The 25,867-nt window shown below is 45.3% G+C and overlaps 1 protein-coding gene across 1 annotated transcript; it reads right to left on the reverse strand.

Moving 5' to 3' along the window:
• Positions 1-294: 294 nt before the first annotated feature.
• Positions 295-25,853, reverse strand: LOC109876314 (uncharacterized). Its single transcript, XM_020468747.2, has 8 exons — positions 25,737-25,853; positions 19,702-19,820; positions 12,314-12,398; positions 11,835-12,030; positions 10,487-11,514; positions 9,117-9,946; positions 3,567-3,800; positions 295-3,072 (listed from the first exon to the last, which is right to left on the reverse strand). The coding sequence occupies exons 1-8, from the start codon at positions 25,829-25,831 to the stop codon at positions 2,825-2,827; spliced, it is 2,835 nt and encodes a 944-aa protein (XP_020324336.1). The 5' UTR covers positions 25,832-25,853; the 3' UTR covers positions 295-2,824.
• Between the last annotated feature and the right edge of the window lie 14 nt (positions 25,854-25,867).

The following is a 25,867-nucleotide window of genomic DNA, read 5'->3' on the forward strand; positions in this document are numbered from 1 at the left end:
ATAGTGACTGTATACTGTATCACATCTATCTGTAATAGTGACTGTATACTGTATCCCATCTATCTGTAATAGTGACTGTATACTGTATCCCCTCTATCTGTAGTAGTGACTGTATACTATATCCCATCTATCTGTAGTAGTGACTGTATACTGTATCACCTGTTCAACAATTAAACCATTTACTAGAGCCCCAACCTGAGATATTCTCATAACAGTATTAGATATAGATACATTTGTTTCAAGAAAACACATTTGGAATATTGTTCTGACAACATGTTCATTTTCACGAGACTATTCAGATTTTTTTGTTTATTTTGTTTTTGCAGTACTGCAGATAACCTGTTTCTGTTACTTCTGTTACCATAGTGCAAAATATCACGTTACAATTTGTGGTTCAGAAAACACTTCAAAATGTGGTATTTACAATATGTACACCTTAGCACAATACGACCAACTTTATAACCACTACTACATCAAATTTCATTCTTGATTAACACGTATTTACATTTGTTACTAACAAGACCATATTATATTGTCGAGTAAAATGACTACAAAATATATAAAAAAAACTAAAAAACCAGACATGATACACAATTTAAAGTATGCGTGCCTTGTTTCATATTCGTTTAACTGAAACCGTGGTACAGAGTTATGCGTGAACAAGTTCACTGGTGCATCATGGTCCAATACTTTGATCGACACTGTTAAAAACACAGCTGGCCGTGATAGTAATGGTTAGAGTTCACGCCAGTCAGTTATCCATAGCTCCTCCCATATGACATGTATCAAACAGCTCCTCCCACATGACATGTATCAAACAGCTCCTCCCACATGACATGTATCAAACAGCTCCTCCCACATGACATGTATCAAACAGCTCCTCCCACATGACAAGTATCAAACAGCTCCTCCCATATGACACGTATCAAACAGCTCCTCCCATATGACATGTATCAAACAGCTCCTCCCACATGACAAGTATCAAACAGCTCCTCCCACATGACAAGTATCAAACAGCTCCTCCCACATGACATGTATCAAACAGCTCCTCCCACATGACAAGTATCAAACAGCTCCTCCCACATGACATGTATCAAACAGCTCCTCCCACATGACATGTATCAAACAGCTCCTCCCACATGACATGTATCAAACAGCTCCTCCCACATGACAAGTATCAAACAGCTCCTCCCACATGACATGTATCAAACAGCTCCTCCCACATGACAAGTATCAAACAGCTCCTCCCACATGACATGTATCAAACAGCTCCTCCCACATGACAAGTATCAAACAGCTCCTCCCACATGACATGTATCAAACAGCTCCTCCCACATGACAAGTATCAAACAGCTCCTCCCACATGACATGTATCAAACAGCTCCTCCCACATGACAAGTATCAAACAGCTCCTCCCACATGACATGTATCAAACAGCTCCTTCCACATGACATGTATCAAACAGCTCCTCCCACATGACATGTATCAAACAGCTCCTCCCACATGACATGTATGCTCATTCTAGGGTGGTGGTGGTGGGGGGGTCGTATTGGTTTAATCCATGTGTTTCTTCCTACATCTTTGTAAAGACAACGTAATATTCACATTTGGTCTTCAGCTTTCAGTGGAGGTGGGGGTCCACTCCTCTGAACTCCCTCACTTTCTCAGTCATTTCCCTGTATACTGTTCCAACAGATTGAAATAAAAGGGTTTTAAACTCGGGATTCTCCAGGAACTTCTAGGACTGTTGTTTCGTAATCCAGGGCCCGTATCCACAAAGCGTCTCAGGAGTAGAAAATGTGTCGTAAGTGCTGAGAATAGAGACATTTTACTCCTACTCTTACGGGTAAAATAAAAAAAATTAAAGCTAGGCATTAAACCTAAACTAGTTGACAGATATTTAAGAGACCTCATGATCTGACCTCACCAGTTATCATTTAAAGGCCTGCAACACTGTTAAATAATATGCCTAAGTAATATTGGGCCACTGAAGGTATTTCGGGCCTATGTTAACTTTGATTGGGTGTTGAAAATGATAGGTTTTAATGCAACATTATCAGTAAGAGACGTGATGCCTACAGTACCGTACAGTAGCGACCATATTATAAAACTTCCGCTTTAAAAAAACAACAACATCAGAATTGGTAAAAAAAAAAGAAGGTTATGCATGCCAACATATTAGGCAATAATTAGGAGTTAGGCAAAGTGATCGTGTCAGACAAATTATATCAAGTGTTTTATCATTGCAACATTTGATGTACGGTCACGTTCATCTGGGTGTCTGAAAACGTGCTATACAGTTCACAGCTGGCCATGCCTCTTCGTGATTGGTTATTTCCCATAATTTACAACGATGAGACTCATCACCATCTTTCCTTTGCGGTACTTCAAACTGTCGTGACGACCAGCTGAGATGAACCTTTTTAGGAGTTGATGTTACTCCTGGTTCAGAGTTTATCTGGTCAGTATCTTACCAAGCTAAAACCTACTGTGAGCTGGGAGTTTTTTTGTTGTCTTTAAAAACCCGGTTTTAAACAGGATTCCTAGACCCCTTTTGAGACACTATGTCGATATGTCCCCTGATCAGAGGAGATATTTCAACTAATCCCAGTTAATTCTCTCCTTGATTCTTGATGAAGACAACACTGCATTACTGGGCTACAGGGCTAGGACTGATAGTGCACACCTAGTCCCAGGAACGACCTCTAAGGTCAGGTCAGAGGTCAGGTAAATTCGGACGAAAAACAAGCAGACTGCACTTCTCCAGGACTAGAATAGGGCCACTCCAGATGGTTGAAGTCAGTTCTCTCGCTCTCTCCCATCTCTATCTAACAGAGTTCCCTGCCCTCTCCCTCCTGCCTTGCTTCTTCAGTAGCTGGATACGGTTGTGGCAGTAGAACTTGATGGCTCTCCAGTCACGCTGGTTGCTGACCAGCAGGGGACAGAGCTGCAGGCAGCGCTCGCAGTCCGCCTTGGCTGGCACGCGCTGCTCCATGATGTTCCTCTTCAGGTGCGTCTCCACGGCGATGCGCTCCGCCTCCGACCAGGGCCGTTTCAGCACCCCACGCTTCCCTGGGAACACAGGACAGAGTCATGAACATCAATTTCCCCAATTCCAAATCCATACCCACTGAGTACCTAACCCCTAAAACACTTGTATATACTGTATATACAGTATATTCATGAAACCTCGTTTTGATCCCCTTACATATTTTTGTATAGTTTTGTTTATACAAGTACAGGTTTGGGATATAGAGAGAGGAGCACAAAAAGTAGGCAGAGTCACCTGACCCGGGGCTCGAACCCCAGTGGCCTGAGGAGCCATGTGTCCGGCACACTTGAGTAGATCTGAAAGGACTCGATAACTGCGAGGAAGTTATCGATTGGCTTGTTTGAATCCCTCAATTTTCCAACATGTCTGACGCTGGCCTCGCACTGGCTTGGCATGGATGTAGCGCAATATTGGGTATTAAAGAGGCTATTGTTCGAAACACATTCACCCAGATAGGTATGAATAGGTGATACATTTGGTAGAAGAAATAAGACTGAAATAAGACTGTACATACCGGATTTGGGCTGAATGATCCTCCTCTTGTGGGCACCAGGGAGCGAGGGGTTGACCGGGGAGGGAGCGGGGGCTTTATTCTTGCTGGGGGGTTGACCTGGTTGCTTCTTCACCTCCCCCACCTTCTCCTTCTCCTCCACCTTCTCCTTAACCTTCTCTTTAACCTTCTCCTTAACCTTCTCTGCCTCCACGTCCGAGTCGTCTGAGAAGGAGTCCGCAGAGTTTCCTGACATCACTGTTGGATAGGGATAGAAGACGGAGAGAGAGCGTTGGGGAGGGATAGAAGATGGAGAGAGCATGTTGGGTAGGGATAGAAGACGGAATGAGAGCGTTGGGGAGGGATAGAAGATGGAGAGAGCATGTTGGGTAGGGATAGAAGACGGAGAGAGCACGTTGGGTAGGGATAGAAGACGGAGAGAGCACGTTGGGTAGGGATAGAAGACGGAGAGAGCACGTTGGGTAGGGATAGAAGATGGAGAGAGCGTTGGGGAGGGATAGAAGACGGAGAGAGAGCATTGGGAAGGGATAGAAGACGGAGAGAGAGCATTGGGAGGGATAGAAGACAGAGAGAGCGTTGGGAAGGGATAGAAGACGGAGAGAGAGCATTGGGAGGGATAGAAGACAGAGAGAGAGCATTGGGAAGGGATAGAAGACAGAGAGAGAGCATTGGGAAGGGATAGAAAACAGAGGAGGGTTGGGAAGGGATAGAAGACAGAGAGAGAGCATTGGGAGGGATCGAAGACAGAGAGAGAGCATTGGGAAGGGATAGAAGACAGAGAGAGAGCATTGGGAAGGGATAGAAAACAGAGGAGGGTTGGGAAGGGATAGAAGACGGAGAGAGAGCGTTGGGAAGGGATAGAAGACAGAGAGAGAGCATTGGGAGGGATAGAAGACAGAGAGAGCGTTGGGAAGGGATAGAAGACAGAGAGAGCATTGGGAGGGATAGAAGACAGAGAGAGAGCATTGGGAGGGATAGAAGACAGAGAGAGAGCATTGGGAAGGGATAGAAGACAGAGAGAGCATTGGGAAGGGATAGAAGACGGAAAGAGAGCGTTGGGAAGGGATAGAAGACAGAGAGAGAGCATTGGGAGGGATAGAAGACAGAGAGAGCGTTGGGAAGGGATAGAAGACAGAGAGAGCATTGGGAGGGATAGAAGACAGAGAGAGCGTTGGGAAGGGATAGAAGACAGAGGGAGCGTTGGGAAGGGATAGAAGACAGAGAGAGCATTGGGAGGGATAGAAGACAGAGAGAGCGTTGGGAAGGGATAGAAGACAGAGAGAGAGCATTGGGAGGGATAGAAGACAGAGGAGGGTTGGGAAGCGATAGAAGACAGAGAGAGAGCATTGGGAGGGATCGAAGACAGAGAGAGAGCATTGGGAAGGGATAGAAGACAGAGAGAGAGCATTGGGAAGGGATAGAAAACAGAGGAGGGTTGGGAAGGGATAGAAGACGGAGAGAGAGCATTGGGAGGGATAGAAGACAGAGAGAGCGTTGGGAAGGGATAGAAGACAGAGAGAGCATTGGGAGGGATAGAAGACAGAGAGAGCATTGGGAAGGGATAGAAGACGGAGAGAGAGCGTTGGGAAGGGATAGAAGACAGAGAGAGAGCATTGGGAGGGATAGAAGACAGAGAGAGCGTTGGGAAGGGATAGAAGACAGAGAGAGCATTGGGAGGGATAGAAGACAGAGAGAGAGCATTGGGAGGGATAGAAGACAGAGAGAGCGTTGGGAAGGGATAGAAGACAGAGAGAGAGAGCATTGGGAAGGGATAGAAGACAGAGGAGGGTTGGGAAGGGATAGAAGACGGAGCGAGAGCGTTGGGAAGGGATAGAAGACAGAGAGAGAGCATTGGGAGGGATAGAAGACAGAGGAGGGTTGGGAAGGTATAGAAGACAGAGAGAGCATTGGGAAGGGATCGAAGACAGAGAGAGAGCATTGGGAAGGGATAGAAGACGGAGAGAGAGCGTTGGGAAGGGATAGAAGACAGAGAGAGAGCATTGGGAAGGGATCGAAGACAGAGAGAGAGCATTGGGAAGGGATCGAAGACAGAGAGAGAGCATTGGGAAGGGATAGAAGACGGAGAGAGAGCGTTGGGAAGGGATAGAAGACAGAGAGAGCATTGGGAGGGATAGAAGACAGAGAGAGCATTGGGAAGGGATAGAAGACGGAGAGAGAGCATTGGGAAGGGATAGAAGACGGAGAGAGAGCGTTGGGAAGGGATAGAAGACAGAGAGAGCATTGGGAGGGATAGAAGACAGAGAGAGCATTGGGAGGGATAGAAGACAGAGAGAGCATTGGGAAGGGATAGAAGACAGAGAGAGAGCATTGGGAGGGATAGAAGACAGAGAGAGCATTGGGAAGGGATAGAAGACGGAGAGAGAGCATTGGGAAGGGATAGAAGACGGAGAGAGAGCGTTGGGAAGGGATAGAAGACAGAGAGAGCATTGGGAGGGATAGAAGACAGAGAGAGCATTGGGAGGGATAGAAGACAGAGAGAGCATTGGGAAGGGATAGAAGACAGAGAGAGAGCATTGGGAAGGGATAGAAGACAGAGAGAGAGCATTGGGAAGGGATCGAAGACAGAGAGAGAGCATTGGGAAGGGATAGAAGACGGAGGGAGAGCGTTGGGAAGGGATAGAAGACAGAGAGAGAGCATTGGGAAGGGATAGAAGACAGAGAGCATTGGGAGGGATAGAAGACAGAGAGAGAACATTGGGAAGGGATAGAAGACAGAGAGAGCGTTGGGAAGGGATAGAAGACAGAGAGAGCATTGGGAGGGATAGAAGACAGAGAGAGAGCATTGGGAGGGATAGAAGACAGAGAGAGAGCATTGGGAGGGATAGAAGACAGAGAGAGAGCGTTGGGAAGGGATAGAAGACAGAGAGAGAGCATTGGGAAGGGATAGAAGACAGAGAGAGCATTGGGAAGGGATAGAAGACAGAGAGAGCATTGGGAGGGATAGAAGACAGAGAGAGAGCATTGGGAAGGGATAGAAGACAGAGAGAGAGCGTTGGGAAGGGATAGAAGACAGAGAGAGCATTGGGAAGGGATAGAAGACAGAGAGAGCGTTGGGAAGGGATAGAAGACAGAGAGAGCGTTGGGAAGGGATAGAAGACAGAGAGAGCGTTGGGAAGGGATAGAAGACAGAGAGAGCGTTGGGAAGGGATAGAAGACAGAGAGAGCGTTGGGAAGGGATAGAAGACAGAGAGAGCGTTGGGAAGGGATAGAAGACAGAGAGAGCGTTGGGAAGGGATAGAAGACAGAGAGAGCGTTGGGAAGGGATAGAAGACAGAGAGAGCATTGGGAAGGGATAGAAGACAGAGAGAGAGCATTGGGAAGGGATAGAAGACAGAGAGAGCGTTGGGAAGGGATAGAAGACAGAGAGAGCATTGGGAGGGATAGAAGACAGAGAGAGCGTTGGGAAGGGATAGAAGACAGAGAGAGAGCATTGGGAGGGATAGAAGACAGAGAGAGAGCGTTGGGAAGGGATAGAAGACAGAGAGAGAGCATTGGGAAGGGATAGAAGACAGAGAGAGAGCATTGGGAGGGATAGAAGACAGAGAGAGCGTTGGGAAGGGATAGAAGACGGAGAGAGAGCATTGGGAAGGGATAGAAGACAGAGAGAGCGTTGGGAAGGGATCGAAGACAGAGAGAGCGTTGGGAAGGGATAGAAGACAGAGAGAGCATTGGGAAGGGATAGAAGACAGAGAGAGCATTGGGAAGGGATCGAAGACAGAGAGAGAGCATTGGGAGGGATAGAAGACAGAGAGAGAGCGTTGGGAAGGGATAGAAGACAGAGAGAGAGCGTTGGGAAGGGATAGAAGACAGAGAGAGCATTGGGAGGGATAGAAGACAGAGAGAGAGCATTGGGAAGGGATAGAAGACAGAGAGAGAGCGTTGGGAAGGGATCGAAGACAGAGAGAGCGTTGGGAAGGGATAGAAGACAGAGAGAGCATTGGGAAGGGATAGAAGACAGAGAGAGAGCATTGGGAGGGATAGAAGACAGAGAGAGAGCGTTGGGAAGGGATAGAAGACAGAGAGAGAGCGTTGGGAAGGGATAGAAGACAGAGAGAGCATTGGGAGGGATAGAAGACAGAGAGAGAGCATTGGGAAGGGATAGAAGACAGAGAGAGCGTTGGGAAGGGATCGAAGACAGAGAGAGCGTTGGGAGGGATCGAAGACAGAGAGAGAGCATTGGGAGGGATAGAAGACAGAGGAGGGTTGGGAAGGGATAGAAGACAGAGAGAGCATTGGGAAGGGATAGAAGACAGAGAGAGAGCATTGGGAAGGGATAGAAGACAGAGAGAGCATTGGGAAGGGATAGAAGACAGAGAGAGAGCATTGGGAAGGGATAGAAGACAGAGAGAGCATTGGGAAGGGATAGAAGACAGAGAGAGCATTGGGAAGGGATAGAAGACAGAGAGAGAGCATTGGGAGGGATAGAAGACAGAAAGTGAAAGAACAAAGCATGAACAACATGCTTTGTTCATTCACTATAACCTGCCTTATACAATGTAAAAGGCTTGGAGACTGTGGTCAATTTTTTCCTCTTTCCTCTACACAATGAGCAAACCATATCATATAACACCAAGACGTGATGTCTGGTAACAATGTCTGTGAGAAGGACAGATCGTTGTACGGAGGGCAATGCAATTACAAAATGGTACCCTGTTCAGAGTTCCCATCTATTTAAAATGTTCTGGTAAGTTTGCTCCCAGCTGGCTTCCCAAAATAAAAAAATAAAAAATGACAAATATGTTTGTTCCCAGCTGTGTCCGAGTGAGAGGAGAATCATCCTTCATGTGTAAAGCTCTAAACATCCCTTACCACAGCTTTATTACCAACTTACAACTAGTAAACATATTCCTAGTGAGCATGACCAGCATACTAGTTAGTAAACATATCCCTACTGAGCAGCATACTAGTTAGTAAACATATCCCTACTGAGCAGCATACTAGTTAGTAAACAATTCCCTACTGAGCAGCATACTAGTTAGTAAACATATCCCTACTGAGCAGCATACTAGTTAGTAAACATATCCCTACTGAGCAGCATACTAGTTAGTAAACATATTCCTAGTGAGCATGACCAGCATACTAGTTAGTAAACATATCCCTACTGAGCAGCATACTAGTTAGTAAACAATTCCCTACTGAGCAGCATACTAGTTAGTAAACATATCCCTACTGAGCAGCATACTAGTTAGTAAACATATTCCTAGTGAGCAGCATACTAGTTAGTAAACATATTCCTAGTGAGCATGACCAGCATACTAGTTAGTAAACATATCCCTAGTGAGCATGACCAGCATACTAGTTAGTAAACATATTCCTACTGAGCATGACCAGCATACTTGCCATGCCTCCCTGGTAACAAAGCCATCATTCCTCCATCCCAATGAGATGGGGAGATTACTAATTCACATGTAAATGTAATGCAACTACTCTTCTTTATTCCCTTCAGCCATGGATTTATTCCCTGTGCCATGGATTTGCAGTGTGTGGTAGTTTGGTCCCGCCAGAGCCCAGTTCCCTGTAGTTTCCTCTTACCATCCAGCTCTAGACAGATGTGCTGCAGACTCATCCCTCTGAAGAGGACCCCCTCCTTTTCCCCATAGATCACCACCCTGCCCACACGGCCCATCAGCGCCGGGTCTCGGCCTATTGTGGCGCAGCTCTGGGTCACGTGGTACTCCCTCTGCAGGAATTCTTCCAGGCGCTTGGCGGCAGCCCCGCCCGGCTGGCCCTGCCCCTCGCCTTCCTCCAGGAGCAGTAGCTGGGTGAGAATGGCTACCTGCTGGCGCGCCCGTGTCTGGGTCAACGCCCGGGGGTTCTTGGCGCCGCTGGCCCGCGCCAGGTTGCGCAGTAGGTCGGTGCCCCGGAGCGGCGTGGCGGGCGAATGGAAGGGCCGGGAGAAGACGTAGGGGCTGTGGGGGTCGACGCCCACGTTGGAGGAGGTCTGAAGGAGCAGCTCCAGGCAGGACTCGCAGTGCGGGGGCAGGATGAGGGGCTGGATGCGCCCCCTCTTGCCCAGCACACCTGCCCGGGGGAGGTGGCAGAGCACCTGATGCTCGAAGGGGGAGAGGATGGCCTCCATGCCTGTCGGGGGGGTGTTGGCCGTGTTAGCCTGGGTCAGAGTGGGGCTTGGGGGGGTGGTGCGGTTGTGGTAGTCCTGGGTGGTGAGCTTGGCCACTTCACACTCTCGGTGGCGGTTGTAGAGGATGAGCAGCGCCAGGCTGGAATGGCAGAGGAGGCGCCAGGCCTCAGCCGAACTGGGAGAGCGAGTGAGAGACAAGAAGGAAGAGTGCTGCTGCCGGCTCAGGTAGAGCACCAGGCAGGAGAGGGAAGAGAGGAGAGGGGGCATGTGGTGTCTGTGGGAGCTAGAAAAAGAGAGAGAAAGAGAGAGAGCGACACAGAGGAAGAGAGGGAGGGAGGGAGAGAGTAAAAAATAAAAAATAAATGTCAAAATGTAATATTTGAAAGCAATCTTTTTTCGTTTCCTGTTGAAAATCAATATCCCACGTATACACTTAAGGACCAATTTTTTTTTTTTGCAGAATCAAACTATTTTGACAACTGCAAACTTCATTGATTAGGCCATTCAAGTAGTTGGTCTGATGTCATCGCCCCCCCCGGTTGAGAACAATAGAGGAGAAGTAGAGTACATAAGAGGAAGCCCCACCCACTTGTGCCATGTCATGAGGATACCTGGACCACCCATTGACATGTGCCTTTTATTAAGTAAATCAGGTGATGAAGAAGCTGAAAAGAAGACCGCTGAACATTTCTTCATCACACATCTCCATTATAATATTGATAGAACGGCAAAATATGCATTTCAATTCAGAACTTCACATGTAACATTTAATTTAGGCCCAACATCTCTTTCCAATGTAGCAGAACCATATTAACCATCATACCTAGCCAGCTGTGTACTCCAGTCCCCAGGACTCTCTACGGTCCCCGCTCCACTCAGCTCCTCATCCAGCTCTTCTTCCTCCGGCTTGGGGGTAGGAGGTGGAGGTATCTCTTCCTCTTTGCTCCTGATGGACTCCTCCGCTTTCTGCTGCTCCTCCTTCTCTCTCTTCGGCTTGCGGCCCCTCCTGGGTGGCGTGGATGTGGGAGGACTTTTCACCGGGGCCACTGCAGGGGCGGAGCCTGGCTTGGGCGTCTGAACCGATACGTTGGAGGCTTTTTTGGCCGCGGCCGACTGAGAGGCCGAGGGTGGGGAGAGCGAGAGTGAAAAGGAGACCGCCCCCGAGGAACTTCGAGCGGCCACCGCATCCCTCTCTCTCTCCCTGGAGAAAAGAGGGGGAGGGGCGGGAGTAGAGGAAGAGGAGGGCTGGGGGGAGGCGAAGATGTGGCCGTGCGAGGAGGAGGTAGAGGAGGAAGGGTGTGTGTGGAGTGCGGATAGCTCCATGGCAGCCCTGACCTCCGGCTGGTTGGCATGGTGTTTCTCCAGGTGGCGTGCCAGAGAGCGGTAGTGGCGGCCGCAGTAGGGGCAGTGCTGCCGTCGGCTGACAGTGGCCCCACTGGAGCTGCCAATGTTTATGTTGATGTTGTTGTTGATGTTGGTGGTGGGGGGCGCCAGTGGGGTGACGGGCTGAGACGGGGTCTGGGCCACGGTTGGGGTCGAGGTCGAGGAGGCAGCCAGCCGGGAGAAGGAGGATGAGCAGGGGCGCCCGGGTCCGGCCCTGGGGGTGGCGACACTCTTCTTCTTGGCGGTGACGGGGGGGGTGGCTATTTTGCGCTTCTTTCGGCGGCGGAGCATGCGGCCCCTCAACTCCTCCATCTCTTCTTCTTCGTCGTCATCGTCGTCTTCCTCCTCCTCCTCTCGGTCCGAATCGCTGGGCTCAGTGTGGGTTAGCGGGGAGGAGGAGGGGGAGAGGGACCAGGAGGGGGTGAGGTAGTCGGAGAGAGACAGCGGGTGGGGGCCAGGCTCTTCATCCTGTTCGGAGACAAATCCCAAAACATAACAAATGAGCAACTTTATAAATCCGCACAGTAACCAATAGAAAAACATGAAGCTGAGGTCACAATCAAATATGGAGCCCAACCAATCACAATCGTTACTTGGACAGAACAAGGAAAGAACACAACTAGCAACTAGTAGTAATGCCAGAACAACGGCAATTTTGCTGTGTATGAGGTTTCTGTTGGTCAGACGTCATGACCTCTGACAACACTCATTCACGGAGGAAATGTAAGAATAGCCGAAATGGGTTTGCAACGAGGCAAGCTGGCGACGTAATCAGAGTCATTAGTTACCATGGCGTTCTCTCCCCAGTCCATCAGGCTGTAGTCCACTGTGATCTCCTCCCCTTTGGCGATGTCTCGAATCGCTATGACGACCAGCCGCACCTGACTCCCGCAGTGCACCTCTCGGATCCTACAGTTGGGCGGGGGGTGGAAGAGCACTGGCCCCCGGACCCCACTCGCCCCCTCCTCGCCCAGCTCCGACACACTGGACGGAGGAACAAAGTAAAGTCACACACCATCCACTGGAGACACAGCCTTTTGCTCCAGCCTAGCTACCACACCCGATTTCACCGACCAAGGGTCTTGGTGAGGTGTGTTAGCACCGGGCTTGAACAAAAGCCTGCCCTCCCAAGACTTGGTGACCACTGCAATAGGTAAGGTTGACCCATACACTGCAGTCTCAATGCAACTACAGACATTTGATTGATTTCTCTAAGACATGTCTGTCATTGGTTGTCTATTCCATGATCCTACGGTCTCTCGCTCACCAGAGCTGGGAGGGGTCGGCGAGGTAATAAGGGCTTCCGGTTGGAGGCAGTCTGTCCTCCGCTCCGTCCGGGTACTGTCCATCACCTGGGAGAGTCAGAAACAAGTAAGAACAGCAGAACACTTTCAACACACTACTTGACACATGATAGGGCTGTAGGACGGAATAGATAACCGTATAATGATCTGCATGTCATTTTTGGCAGTGAGGGGGAGAACACTGCATAACACCATCTTTACTCATTTCTCTCTCTCTCACACACAAACAAACACCAGTATCCCTCTCGCTCCACCACACACACACGGCTCCCAACTTTTAAGAAAGTGGGCGTCGGCCCCCACAGCCCCTACGTCTTCTCCCGGTTAAACAGCATTTAATAAGGAGCAGGAGATTCATTTAACAAAGCTTAGGCTTCCATGAAGGCCTATGTGAATTCTACCATGAAGGCCTATGTGAATTCTACCATTAAGGCCTATGTGAATTCTACCATTAAGGCCTATGTGAATTCTACCATTAAGGCCTATGTGAATTCTACCATTAAGGCCTATATGAATTCTACCATGAAGGCCTATGTGAATTCTACCATGAAGGCCTATGTGAATTCTACCATTAAGGCCTATATGAATTCTACCATTAAGGCCTATGTGAATTCTACCATTAAGGCCTATGTGAATTCTACCACGAAGGCCTATGTGAATTCTACCATGAAGGCCTATGTGAATTCTACCATTAAGGCCTATATGAATTCTACCATTAAGGCCTATGTGAATTCTACCATGAAGGCCTATGTGAATTCTACCATTAAGGCCTATATGAATTCTACCATTAAGGCCTATGTGAATTCTACCATTAAGGCCTATGTGAATTCTACCATTAAGGCCTATGTGAATTCTACCATTAAGGCCTATGTGAATTCTACCATTAAGGCCTATGTGAATTCTACCATTAAGGCCTATGTGAATTCTACCATTAAGGCCTATATGAATTCTACCATTAAGGCCTATGTGAATTCTACCATTAAGGCCTATGTGAATTCTACCATTAAGGCCTATGTGAATTCTACCATTAAGGCCTATATGAATTCTACCTTTGATATACATCTCGAGTAGCAGACCCCTTTTCCCCTTTCTTCCTGTGCCAATACCATCCCAAATGTGTTCCTATATACTCCACCACAGTCGGACGCTTCATAATACCCATAAAACCTTGCAGTCAAACACATGAATTGTTCCAATCATTTTCCCACCAAGTATGTGTCCTGTTTAGGCTTGGCGTTGCTGTTTGATAACCGTGGAAATCTCTCTCCTCTGACAATTTGAGTCATCAATATATATATTTTTTTAAGAAAGTGAAATGCTAATTAGCAAACGGAGAATACCTCAGAAACACCACAAATTCCTGCAGGAAGCTCCCGCACGTCACCTCTAGCCGACACGGTCAGCTACTCGATCAGAGATCGGTGCCCAATCCCACGATGAACACACGTGCTGTATTGAAATGAATTGACTAAAAAGTGTTGAACTTCTCCTGTCCCATGTCTCGGTCTTAAACTAGCGACCGACAAAACTTTAGCTAGCTAGTTACACATATTTTGGATGACTTAGACTTGATAATTGTTTGTACAGTATGTCGACATTGGTGTCTATTTCACACACACATGGCTTTTTCCAAGGATGACCACCATCAGTCTGGCCAAGTGGAGGAGACCAGCATTAGTCTGGCCATGTGGAGGAGACCAGCATCAGTCTGGCCATGTGAAGACCAGCATTAGTCTGGCCACGTGGAGAAGACCAATATCAGTCTGGCCATGTGGAGAAGACCAGCATCAGTCTGGCCATGTGGAGAAGACCAGCATCAGTCTGGCCAAGTGGAGAAGACCAGCATCAGTCTGGCCACGTGGAGGAGACCAGCATCAGTCTGGCCATGTGGAGAAAACCATCATCAGTCTGGCCACGTGGAGAAGTGCAGCTATAGTGAGGGACCTAGCAGTTTGCTCAGGGCCAGCGTGAGGGGAAAAAGGACATCCTGTGTCGGTGACTGTAGCTATTACGTTAAGTTTGTGCATCTTAGCAATACACTGTGTTCTATCCAGCTGTCAGCATTCTCCAAGGAAAGAGCCACTTAATCATTAACCAGATTAACCCGGATACCAAACTTAGATACGTGATAACTCAGTTCTAGAATGTTGTCATTGATGAGAATGAATCTAAACGCATAGATATTCAGAATGTACTTAGTTTAGACATTCAGTCCGTAATGTAGTTTCATGACCAGAGACACTTCTTCAACAGGCACAGTATTTATTAATTCAGAGTGGTACATGCATTCACTGTCTGGATTTATAGAATCCGTCACACTATAGGATTGACATTGTCAAGTGATAAATTCCCAAGTTATCAATTAAAAAAAAGGTTAATGGAATTGTATAAAATATTCTAACGCTGTAATGTCATCAAATCAAACTTTACTTATATTGCACTTTTTTTTTTTACAACAAAGGCATTTCAAGGTGCATTTAACCTCCTTCCTGTTGGTAGGATTCTATAGGTGACCACTTCCTGTTGGCATGTTTCTATAGGTGACCAGGGGATTCTCTCTCCAACATGTAAAAGCCTCCGTGGAGCTCATCAGTGTAGCCTGCAGCCTATTTTGGCGGTTGTGGAATGCGAGTGGAGGAAGCCAGCCGTGCCCAACGAGGTGCAGTCAACTGGAGTACATGTACCCGGCTGAAGTCTACTACAACCCTCTGTCCCTACAGCCCCCAGAGGAGGATCTTCAGTGTCTAAGGAACCATCTCCGGGGCAGGTTCAGTGGAATGCCATGTCTCCTTAAACCTGAGCCAGAACAACGGCTACCCTCCCTGTCATCCCCGTCTGTCATCCCCGTCTGGGGCATGCAGGCATCCTGGCTAGCATGGCGCAGTCATTGGAGCAGCAGGAGGCTATAAGGCAGTGCACCAACCCCAACTGGCACACATTGAGGAGAGGGAGGTTGACAGACAGCAATGATGGAGCAGTGGTTAGGGCCAAGCTCGTTACTCCATCACTGCTGAAAGGGGTCCTCAGATCAGTTGTTGGATGGGGTGTTGTCTGTAAAGTGGGGCAGAGATAAAGAGGAGGGAATCAAGGCATTCAAAATGGGGGGTTTGAAGGAGTTAGGGCTTTGAGTCACATGGTCCTGGATCCTGGGTGCCTCATTGGACGGTCTGGAAGTCAAGTGTCCCTATGGTGCCAGGGACCTTATCATTGAAGAGGCAGTGAAGTTAAAGGATTTTTTTTTTTACATCAAGGATGGGAGGTTCTTACCACCTCCGTGAAGACCATCCTTACTGGCACCAGGTCCAAGGTCAGATCCACATTACCAGAAGGGGACACCAAAGCCTCCATCCCCATCCAGCGTGACGACCTCTGACAGACTCATATCGCTCCTCCTGTCAGTACCTGTTTTCAGGGAAGCCACTGCTCCAAAAATATTCCATATAGTGTACACACACACACACTAGGCTGCCAAAATAGGCTATATAACACACAACTGTAGCTCAAAGCTGCTAACTAAAGTAATGTAGTAAACATAAGTTCAATCACAAAGGAACAGTCTCATTCAGTAGTACAACAGTTCACGTTGCATTTTATCATGGATACAGCAGGAATTTATATCTGTGATGTTTAAATTACGTCTTACCCCCAGAGTGAGTGAGTGAGTGAGTGAGAGAGTACATCACTTCCAGTGCCTATCGGAGTAGTAGTTACAGTCCGGTACATAGCACAGAACCATCCTTGCTTCTGCTTGATGGAGAGACCTAAGGTTAGCTAGTTGGCTACAAGAGCCAGGGTAAATTCAATTCTAGTAATACAAAAAAAATGCTAAGGTAGCTAGCTAGGTAAGTTAAAAATGTAGAAAAACAAGAATACACACGAGAAATATACAATATCAATTATTTACACAAGAAACTAAAAAAAGGCTATGATATCTACTTGCTAGGTTAGTTGCTATTGTCGATGAGAGTTTGCATGGAGAAATGTGGAGGTTTCAACCCCACCCAGCAACTTGAGTGATTACCTCAAAGCTTGTGACAGGATGTGTAGTTCTGTATGATAGCCACATTGGCGGCTAATTAGCATAGACTTTTTGGGGTGGCAATTACAGACAAATATATGGATTCAAAGAAATACCCTTGTCCTAGAGAGATTTATACGGTTCTCAAAACCTCACCTTTTATGACATAGTTCTAAAAATCCCCAACGGAAAAAAAATGAATGGTGAAAAAACAATTGGAACCATTTCTGGGTTTTACCGCTAGGTTTTGTGGGTATTATGACTCATACTGGGGTACTCAATAGACAAGACCTACTGGTCAAGTAACCAGGTTATTAGCTTGCTGGGTAATATGACTGAACACCGTTGTTTGTAATCAAACCAATAATTAGCAGCCCGGGATTCATTTAAAATCGACTACAATTTGGATTATAAAATTCATGAAAATGTGTGCTAATTCACAAGAGATAGATATATTTATATCTAATTATTTTTTCCTCTTAAAAGGGTTGATCAGCTTTACATTGCTTCCTTCAATGTAATTGTCTGCATCATTCCCAGTCACCCCATCCATATATTTTTGGTGTAAATACACTTAAAAAAAGAAAATACCTTTATTATTCCCCAAACCCTACCGCCCCTCCCCCAATTGGAGTAAACTAATGAACTATAACACGCAGGCTTCTACCTTCAGTTTATACATATTATACACATTTATTTTACAATAGTTATATTGTGTTTGTTCTTAGTCCTTCCTCTATTTCTGATGTCCGTCCAGGTTGATTTCTATTGATAACTGTGCTGTTTCACAACATTTCTGAACTTTTATACATTTTACAAACCCTGTATGTTTTACATTTGTTAGTCAGGTTTGTAGGGCCTCCTTGCTCGCACGTGCTTTTTCAGTTCTGCCCACATATTTTCTATAGGATTGAGGTCAGGGATTTGTGATGGCCACGTCCAATACCTTGACTTTGTTGTCCTTAATTTTGCCACAAGTTTGGAAGCATGCTTGGCGTCATTGTCCATTTGGAAGACCCATTTGTGACCAAGCTTTAACTTCCTGACTGATGATGTCTTGAGCTGTTGCTTCAATATATCCACATAATTTCCCTGCCTCATGAAGCTTAAAATTGAAATAGTCTGTCTGTAAACAATTGTTGGAAAAATTACTTGTGTCACGCACAAAGTAGATGTCCTAACCGACTTGCCAAAACTATAGTTTGTTAACAAGAAATTTGTGGAGTGGTTGAAAAAAATGTACGTAAACTTCCAACTTCAACTGTATGGAAATGTGACATTTCAGTTTGGTTCGAATAAATTAGCAACAATTTCTAAAAACCTGTGTGTTTGCTTTGTCATTATAGGGTATTGTGTGTAGATTGATGAGAAATCAAATAAAATACATTTTTAGAATAAGGCTGTAACGTAACAAAATGTGGAAGAGGTGAAGGTGTCTGAATACTTCTGAATACACTGTAATGTGTATTATTTAACATTACTATAAATATTTAAAAAACATTGTACACACTTACAGTAATGTATAATTGTTGCTAGCTATCCCATAAAGCCATCACAGAAAAGCAAATTGTTATCTTCTTCTGTAGTTTGGCAACTTCCTGTTCTTCGACCGACTCCGGCTGGAGTATGCGTTGTCCGTCTCGTAACAGAGCCTCCAACTGCAAGGATGGCGTTGCGATTCCACTCCGTTGTGGACGTCCCCATTGAAATGCACGACATCTGGCGCAACGTAACGGAGTGCTTATGGGTAGCGTGAACTAGGCTTCACACGCGTGATGTATGACGAAGTACTCATTCTGATATGACATATCTGCCGCCCGATCACGTATGATGTATGATGTCGTATGACGTATGACATCGTATTACGTCGTATGATGTATGACGTATGATGTCGTATGACGTATGATGTATGATGTATCACGTATGACGTATGATCAACGGCAAAGTGGATAAAACGAGAATAAATCACCTCTTACTTTAGCAGCCTTGAAAAAAGGTGGTGTCAGGAAAGGAATGCTATTAATTATTTTGTATGTTCAATGGGATTGAAAAAAAAAAACAGAACCAAAGTTGATTGCTACAGACATTTTTTTTCTTCTTCATCCTACTTCCCTAATAAGGGCAATTACTTTTTTGAGAAAACTCAAAAAGGCATATTCCTACAATAGACAAGGATTGAATGAGTTTTGCGAGGCAGAGCTTAAAATAGAGGAATTGGCTACAGCTGCAAAGGAACCAGCCTTAAATAAATTGCCTGACTGTGACGACCTAACATCCAATTTTATTTTGGAATGAACTAAGATCTACCTTCATTGAATGCATTGAGAGTAATATTTTCATGGCCACTTTTGAAAACAAGTATATTACTACCTATACCCGGGAAATTGGTAGTATTGGTTCATTTTCTTAAACCTTTGTGCTTAGTTATACAATTATAACATTTACAAGAAAGAAAAAAGAAAAGATGACATCTGAACTCTCTGATATTCTATTTGTAGGATGCATTCAGTCATTCAGGATGCATTCAGTCATTCAGGATGCATTCAGTCATTCAGGATGCATTCAGTCATTCAGGATGCATTCGGTCATTCAGGATGCATTCGGTCATTCAGGATGCACTCGGTCATTCAGGATGCACTCGGTCATTCAGGATGCATTCAGTCATTCAGGATGCATTCAGTCATTCAGGATGCATTCAGTCATTCAGGATGCATTCAGTCATTCAGGATGCATTCAGTCATTCAGGATGCACTCAGTCATTCATTTCAAGAGCGACGGTAGTGATCGCACAGGGAGAAGATCAGCCTCTCTTACGGCTCAATGGTGATACACTGTCTGTGCAACCCCCCCCCCCCCCCCCCAAAAAAAATTGCGTGTTTTATTCTAGTACACAATTCACGTGGATGACCTAATGAAATCAAAATGCAAATAAATGTAAAAAAAATAAAATAAATAAATAAAAATCTCTGAAAAGTGACGGGTTTGCATCCCCGATACAACGCATCAACTTTGCTTGCGCTGTCCCAATGTACAAAGGTAACAGCAGAATGATTATTGGGGTCTGCACCGAGGGTGTGTGAATGCATGTGAAGTGGCCATTATTGGACCGGCGCATATAAGAAACTAGCTGCTGTTGCAAATGTTTAAAAAAAAAATATTACTGAAATGTAATTTTATAAACAGATCGGCGGGGCCAGTACTACCTACGCAACGGTTCTACAGTTTTCTAAAATGGTAGTCTCATAACGTTCTGGTGACATTATCGTAGTACCGGTATACCATGCAACACGTGTGTGTGTGTGTGTGTGTGTGTGTGTGTGTGTGTGTGTTTACCTGGACTGTAGCTGTGTTCAGACAGACTCTCCTCTTCCTCCTCCTCTTCATCCTCTGTCACGTAGGCCCGGTCACACACTTTCACAGGGGTACCCTTCCTTTTCCTGACACACCCCCTCCTACAAAACACACCCCAGGGGTTCCTTCAGATTTAGAACATTTCAAATTAAATAAGAAAATACACGTTTTTCTGAATAGAACTGACAGATTTATTTTGTACATGACAAGAATGACATTTCTAGATAAATTTCATTTACATCTGCAACCTTATGAATAGGCCATTTTTTTTTACCATCAAAATAACCCCAAGTAAGCCTACAGCTAGGGCTGTGACGGTAATTGGATAACTGTGACATTGTCGGTTTTGGATGTTGACCATCAGGAAAATAAAATAGCCGTCAACCATCTTTTTTTTTTTCTTCCATAAAATGTTTCGTCAACTTTTTTTAAACGTATATCTCCTTCACTCATAGCAGGAGTGTTTAACTATTGATTTGTATGGTATTGCTTTTGTTAACTTAGACCGTCTGTTAAAATTGTATTCGTCGTCACCTCCTCTGTCTAACCATCTTTTAAAACGTGGCGCAATCAGCAAAGCCGCTCTATCACGGACAGGAGAGAATCTCTGAAGGTCAAATCAGTCCATTCCAAAAGACGAGGGGTGGAGTGGAAAGTGGGGACTGAGGTCAACTATAGAGCCTATAGCCTACAGGCTGGGGGTGGGTGGATAGCCTCTGCTCTTCACCTCTGACCTTTTTCCATTGTTACAGTAGATCGGAGGAGTGAGGTGAAAAAGATGTCTCGCCTAGCAAGCAAAAAAAAAAGAAAGTGTAATTATTTTTGTTCTGCACTAAAGTGTAAATATGACTCCTTACATGAGTCTGAGAGTGCACTCTCTCTCGAAAGACTGTCCCAAGACTCTCTCGAAAACATTCCCACACAGCTGACACCCTGGCCGAAGTCCCGCGTTGGGGATAGCTTGACTGGCCCCTTGACGAAAATAAAGTCTACTGTATCACCACAGACAACGGGGCAGACATTGTGGTTGCAGTGAGGCAACTGAACTGGCCTTGGCTAAATTGTTTGGCCACAATCTGTATCTCACCAATGGCGTGAACAGCGACAGCACACACACAGGCCAGTATCTTAGGTCTATTTTACCAGGCAAGTGAGTTAAGAACATATTCTTATTTTCAATGACGGCCTAGGAACAGTGGGTTAACTGATCTAGGAACAGTGGGTTAACTGGTCTAGGAACAGTGTGTTTAACTGCCTGTTCAGGGGCAGAACGACAGATTTGTACCTTGTCAGCTCGGGGGTTTTGAACTCACAACCTTCCGGTTACTAGTCCAACGCTCTAACCACTAGGCTACCCTGCCGCCCTATGGACCTGGTGAAGGCCCAGACGGAGCCGAATCTCCCAAATCACACCCTCATTCTGGTGAGAAATAAAAGTTTGATCAGCTAATAACAATAATAATTTATTTATAACCTATTCGATGTTAAAAGAATAAGCTATAAACATTTTGTTATTTCAGATGCAAATAAATAAAAAATTAAATACAAATTGGCTAATTTCCTTAAATCATTCAATGTGGCATTACCAACGATCAACTGTATTTTCACAATGAAATTAGCCTGTGTATTTTTGTTTTATTGTAGTTAAACTACTGATAATTAAATTATAATAATTATATAGATAATATTCCGGGAATCCTACGTTACATTTGGGTTGGCAGGGAGCCTAGTGGTTAGAGTGTTGGGCCAGTAACCGAAAGGTTGCTAGTTTGATTCCCTGAGCTGACAAGGTAAAAATCTGTCGTTCTGCCCCTGGCAGGGAGCCTAGTGGTTAGAGTGTTGGAAGGTTGCAAGATTGAATCCCCGAGCTGGCCCCCATCAATATACACACACAATATGTATTAACAATAAAAAAATCTTAAAATATCCCATTTACATAAGTAATTGGGCGGCAGGTAGCCTAGTGGTTAGAGCATTGGGCCAGTAACCGAAAGGTTGCTAGTTTGATTCCCTGAGCTGACAAGGTAAAACACTCTGTCGTTCTGCTCCTGAACAAGGCCGTTAACCCCACTGTTCCTAGGCAGTTAACCCCACTGTTCCTAGGCAGTTAACCCACTGTTCCTAGGCCGTCAACCCACTGTTCCTCGGCCGTCATTGAAAATAAGAATTTGTTCTTAACCGACATGCCTAGTTAAATAAAAGGTCAAATTAAAAACACGTGCACAGTGCATTCAGACCCCTTTTCTTTGTCCACATTTTGTTACGTTCCGGCCTTATTCTAAAACGGATTAAATAGATTTTCTCATTAATCTACACACAATACCCCATAATGACAAAGCAAATAAAAAAGTTTAGAAATGTTTGCAAATGTATTAAAAATAAAAACAGAAATCCCTTTGCCCTGTGTGTAGATTGCTGAGGATTATTCTCTTTAAAAAAAAAATCAATTTTAGAATAAGGCTGTAACTTAACAAAATGTGGAAAAAGTCAAGGGGGTCTGAACACTTTCCGAAGACAGACAGACAGACAGACAGGACACACAGACAGAGAGACAGACAGAGAGACAGACAGACAGACAGACAGACAGACAGACAGACAGACAGACAGACAGACAGACAGACAGACAGACAGACAGACAGACAGACAGACAGACAGACAGACAGACAGACAGACAGACAGACAGACAGAACACACAGACAGAGAGACAGACAGAGAGACAGACAGAGACACAGACAGACAGACAGACAGGACACAGAGACACACAGACAGACAGACAGACACACAGACAGAGAGACAGACAGAGAGACAGACAGACAGACAGGACACAGAGACACACAGACAGACACACAGACAGACAGACACACAGACAGAGAGACAAACAGACAGGTTTTATTTTCTTTGCAAATGTATACACTAAAAAAAACAAAGAAATATTACATTTCCATAAGTAGTCAGACCTTTTACTCAGTGCTTTGTTGTAGCACCTTTGGCAGCGACTACAGCCTCCAGTGTTACTTGGGTATGACGCTACAGGCTTGGCACATCTGTATTTGGGGAATTTCTCCCATTCTTCTCTGCAGATCCTCTCAAGCTCTGTCAGGTTGAATGGAGAGCATTGATGCACAGCTATTTTCAGGTTTCTCCAGAGATGTTAGATCGAGTTCAAGTCCAGGCTCTGGCTGTGCCACTCAAGTACATTCAGAGACTTGTCCCGAAGCCACTCCTGCACTGTCTTGACTGTGTGCTTAGGTTAATTTTAGTGTTGGAAGGTGAACCTTTGCCCCAGTCTGAGGTCCCGAGCACTCTGTAGAAGGTTTTCATCAAGGATCTCTTTGCCTCGATCCTCCCAGTCCGTGCCGGTGAAAAACATCCCCACAGCATAATGCTGCCACCACCATGATTCACCGTAGGGATGGTGCCAGGTTTCCCCCAGCTTGGCATTCAGGCATAGGAGTTCAATCTTGGTTTCATCAGACCAGAGAATCTTGTTTCTCATGGTCTGGGGGTCTTTAGATGACTCCAAGCAGTCTGTCATGTGCCTTTTGCTGACGAGTGGATTCCGTCTGGCCCCTTGACCATAAAAGGCCTGATTGGTGGAGTGCTGCAGAGATGGTTGTCCTTCTGGAAGGTTCTCCCATCTCCATAGAGGAACCCTGGAGGTCTGTCTGAGTAACCATCAGATTTTTGGTCACCTCCCTGACCAAGGGCCTTCTCCCCCGATTGCTCAGTTTGGCCAGGCGGCCAGCTCTACAAAGAGTCTTGGTGGTTTCAAACGTATTCCATTTAAGAATGATGGAAGTGCACTTTTGTTCTTGGGGACCTTCAATGCTGCAGACATTTTTTTGATACCATTCGTCAGATCTGTGCCTTGACACAATTCTGTCTCGGAGCTCTACGAACAATTCCATCGACTTCATGGCTTGGTTTTTGCTGTGACATGCACTGTCAACTGTGGGTCCTTATATAGATGGTTGTGTGCCTTTCCAAATTATGTGCAACCAATTGAATTTATCACAGGTGGACTCCTGCTCACACAGCTCAATTTTGAGTCTCATTGCAAAGAGTCTGAATACATATGTAAATAAGGCATCTGTTTTTATTTCTATACATTTGCTAAAATTTCAAAACACATGTTTTTCGCTTTGTCATTATGGGGTATTGTGTGTAGATTGCTGAGGAATTGTTATTGTTTAAATCCATTTTAGAATATGGCTGTAACCTAACAAATGTTGTAAAAAGTCAAGGGGTGTGAATACTTCCTGAAGGCACTGTAGATGGGGCTGTAATGGAGTGACTGGCTGCAATACCGCTTGGTATGACAAATGCGTGGCGTCCAACCACAAGGCGCTACAGTGGGTAGACCGTATAGCCCAGTACATCACTGGGGCCGAGCTCCCTTCGATCCAGGGCCTCTATACCAGGCGGTGTCAGAGGAAGGCCCTAAAAATGGTCAAAGACTCCAGCCACCCTAGTCATAGACTGTTCTCTCCATTACCGCACAGCAAGCGGTACCAGAGCACCCAGTATTGACCCAAAAGGTTCCTGAACAGCTTCTACCCCCATGCCATAATAATGCTGAACAGCCAATAAAATGGCTACCTGGACAATTTGCATTGACCCCCTTTTGCTTTTGCATTGGCTCTATGCACACTCACTGGACTCTATCCACACATACTACACCGACACACACACCATACTAGTGCTCCTTGTAAATAGTCTTGTTATTGTCATTTTATTGTGTTACTAAGTCCTTTTTTTGGCTCAATTTTCTTACTTTTTAAATCTGCATTGTTGGGAAACTAGGCATTTCACATTAAAGTCTACACCTGTTGTATTTCCAGGCTGTATCACAACCGACCATGATTGGGAGTCCCATAGGGCGGCACACAATTTGCCTGTGTCGTCCGGGTTTGGCCGTCACTGTAAATAAGAATGTATTCTTAACGGACTTGTCCAGTTAAATAATATTTTTTTAATAATCTAGCGCATGTGAAAAATATCATCTGAATATTTGTTTTCAAGTGCAACTTCAATAATGATGCTTTTTGGAAACAACTTGGCGATTTAATAATGATTCTAATGATGAACGTAGCCTTTTAGATGCTCTTGGGGAAATTGGGCCATTTATATTTATTGATTACAATTGTACAAACAAAATGGAATAAAATCCATAAAGTATGAGACAATCATATAATATATTGGAAACAAAATGTATATATAATAGCTGGTGAAATATTATACTTTTCAATAATTGTAGCCATTTGACAAACCTCAATAACCAGGCATATTTAAAATGCCGCCCCCCCCCCACACACACGCACGCACACACACACACACACACACTTGAGAGACAGTACGCCTTTGCATCCCTCATTATACAGTAGACCACAAGTCAGTCAGATCTACACAGTGAAAGTGATGCCTAATGTAACTGACGGATTTCCACCCAACAACATCAGTTTGAATGAAGATGCTAGTAGCACATAGCTAACTACAGTACCAGAATATCTGGAAAACATATGATTGTAATGCCTATATTCCTAAAATAACGAGCCATATCGCTTTCGAGTTAGCTAGCTATCAAAATCAAGCAAAGCTAGCCATAATGCAATTTAATCTGTTTAGCTAGCTAGCTAGCTATGACTACCGTGTGCAGATGTAACTAGCCAGCTAGCTAACTAACAGATGGCTAATAGTTCGCTAGCTGGCTAATTAAATAACAGACAGGACATTACAGCTGGCCAGCTCTCAAACGAAAGCTCAAAAACATACGGATAATCAACAGTGACAGGGTGTAAATAAAAAATAATAATAAAAATTAACAGTAACTAGGTAGCTATTGATCCTGAAGCGAAAAAACACTTTCGCCGTTTTAATTTTTTTTCCTCAGCAGAATCAACACAAGGATGGATACTAAACAAACACACCCGCTCAGGCAGGGCTTGCAATCGACTTCACTTTTAAACAAGTAGCTAACAAGTGATCCAAAAAAATCCCCAATACGTTATTTATCTCACCCCCGGGGCGGCAAAGGCGGTTTGCTCCCATCCCCGTCGCTGTCGAGGGTCGGTGGCTCCCGGTACTCAAAAGGCGACCGTACGTTCTCCGCCATTAGTACAGCTCCCCTACCTCGCTATCCGGTAGATTG

This window comes from Oncorhynchus kisutch, linkage group LG9 (genome assembly GCF_002021735.2).
Source record: "Oncorhynchus kisutch isolate 150728-3 linkage group LG9, Okis_V2, whole genome shotgun sequence".
NCBI classification, from domain to species: Eukaryota; Metazoa; Chordata; class Actinopteri; order Salmoniformes; family Salmonidae; genus Oncorhynchus; species Oncorhynchus kisutch.

Excerpts from the sequence above, each read along its gene's own strand:
- LOC109876314 (XM_020468747.2), bottom strand. The coding sequence starts at position 25,831 with ATGGCGGAGAACGTACGGTCGCCTTTTGAGTACCGGGAGCCACCGACC. Across the intron at positions 19,821-25,736 it reads CCGCCTTTGCCGCCCCGGGG|GAGGGGGTGTGTCAGGAAAA; the intron begins GTGAGATAAATA and ends TGTGTTTTGTAG. Across the intron at positions 3,073-3,566 it reads GATCATTCAGCCCAAATCCG|GGAAGCGTGGGGTGCTGAAA; the intron begins GTATGTACAGTC and ends CTGTGTTCCCAG.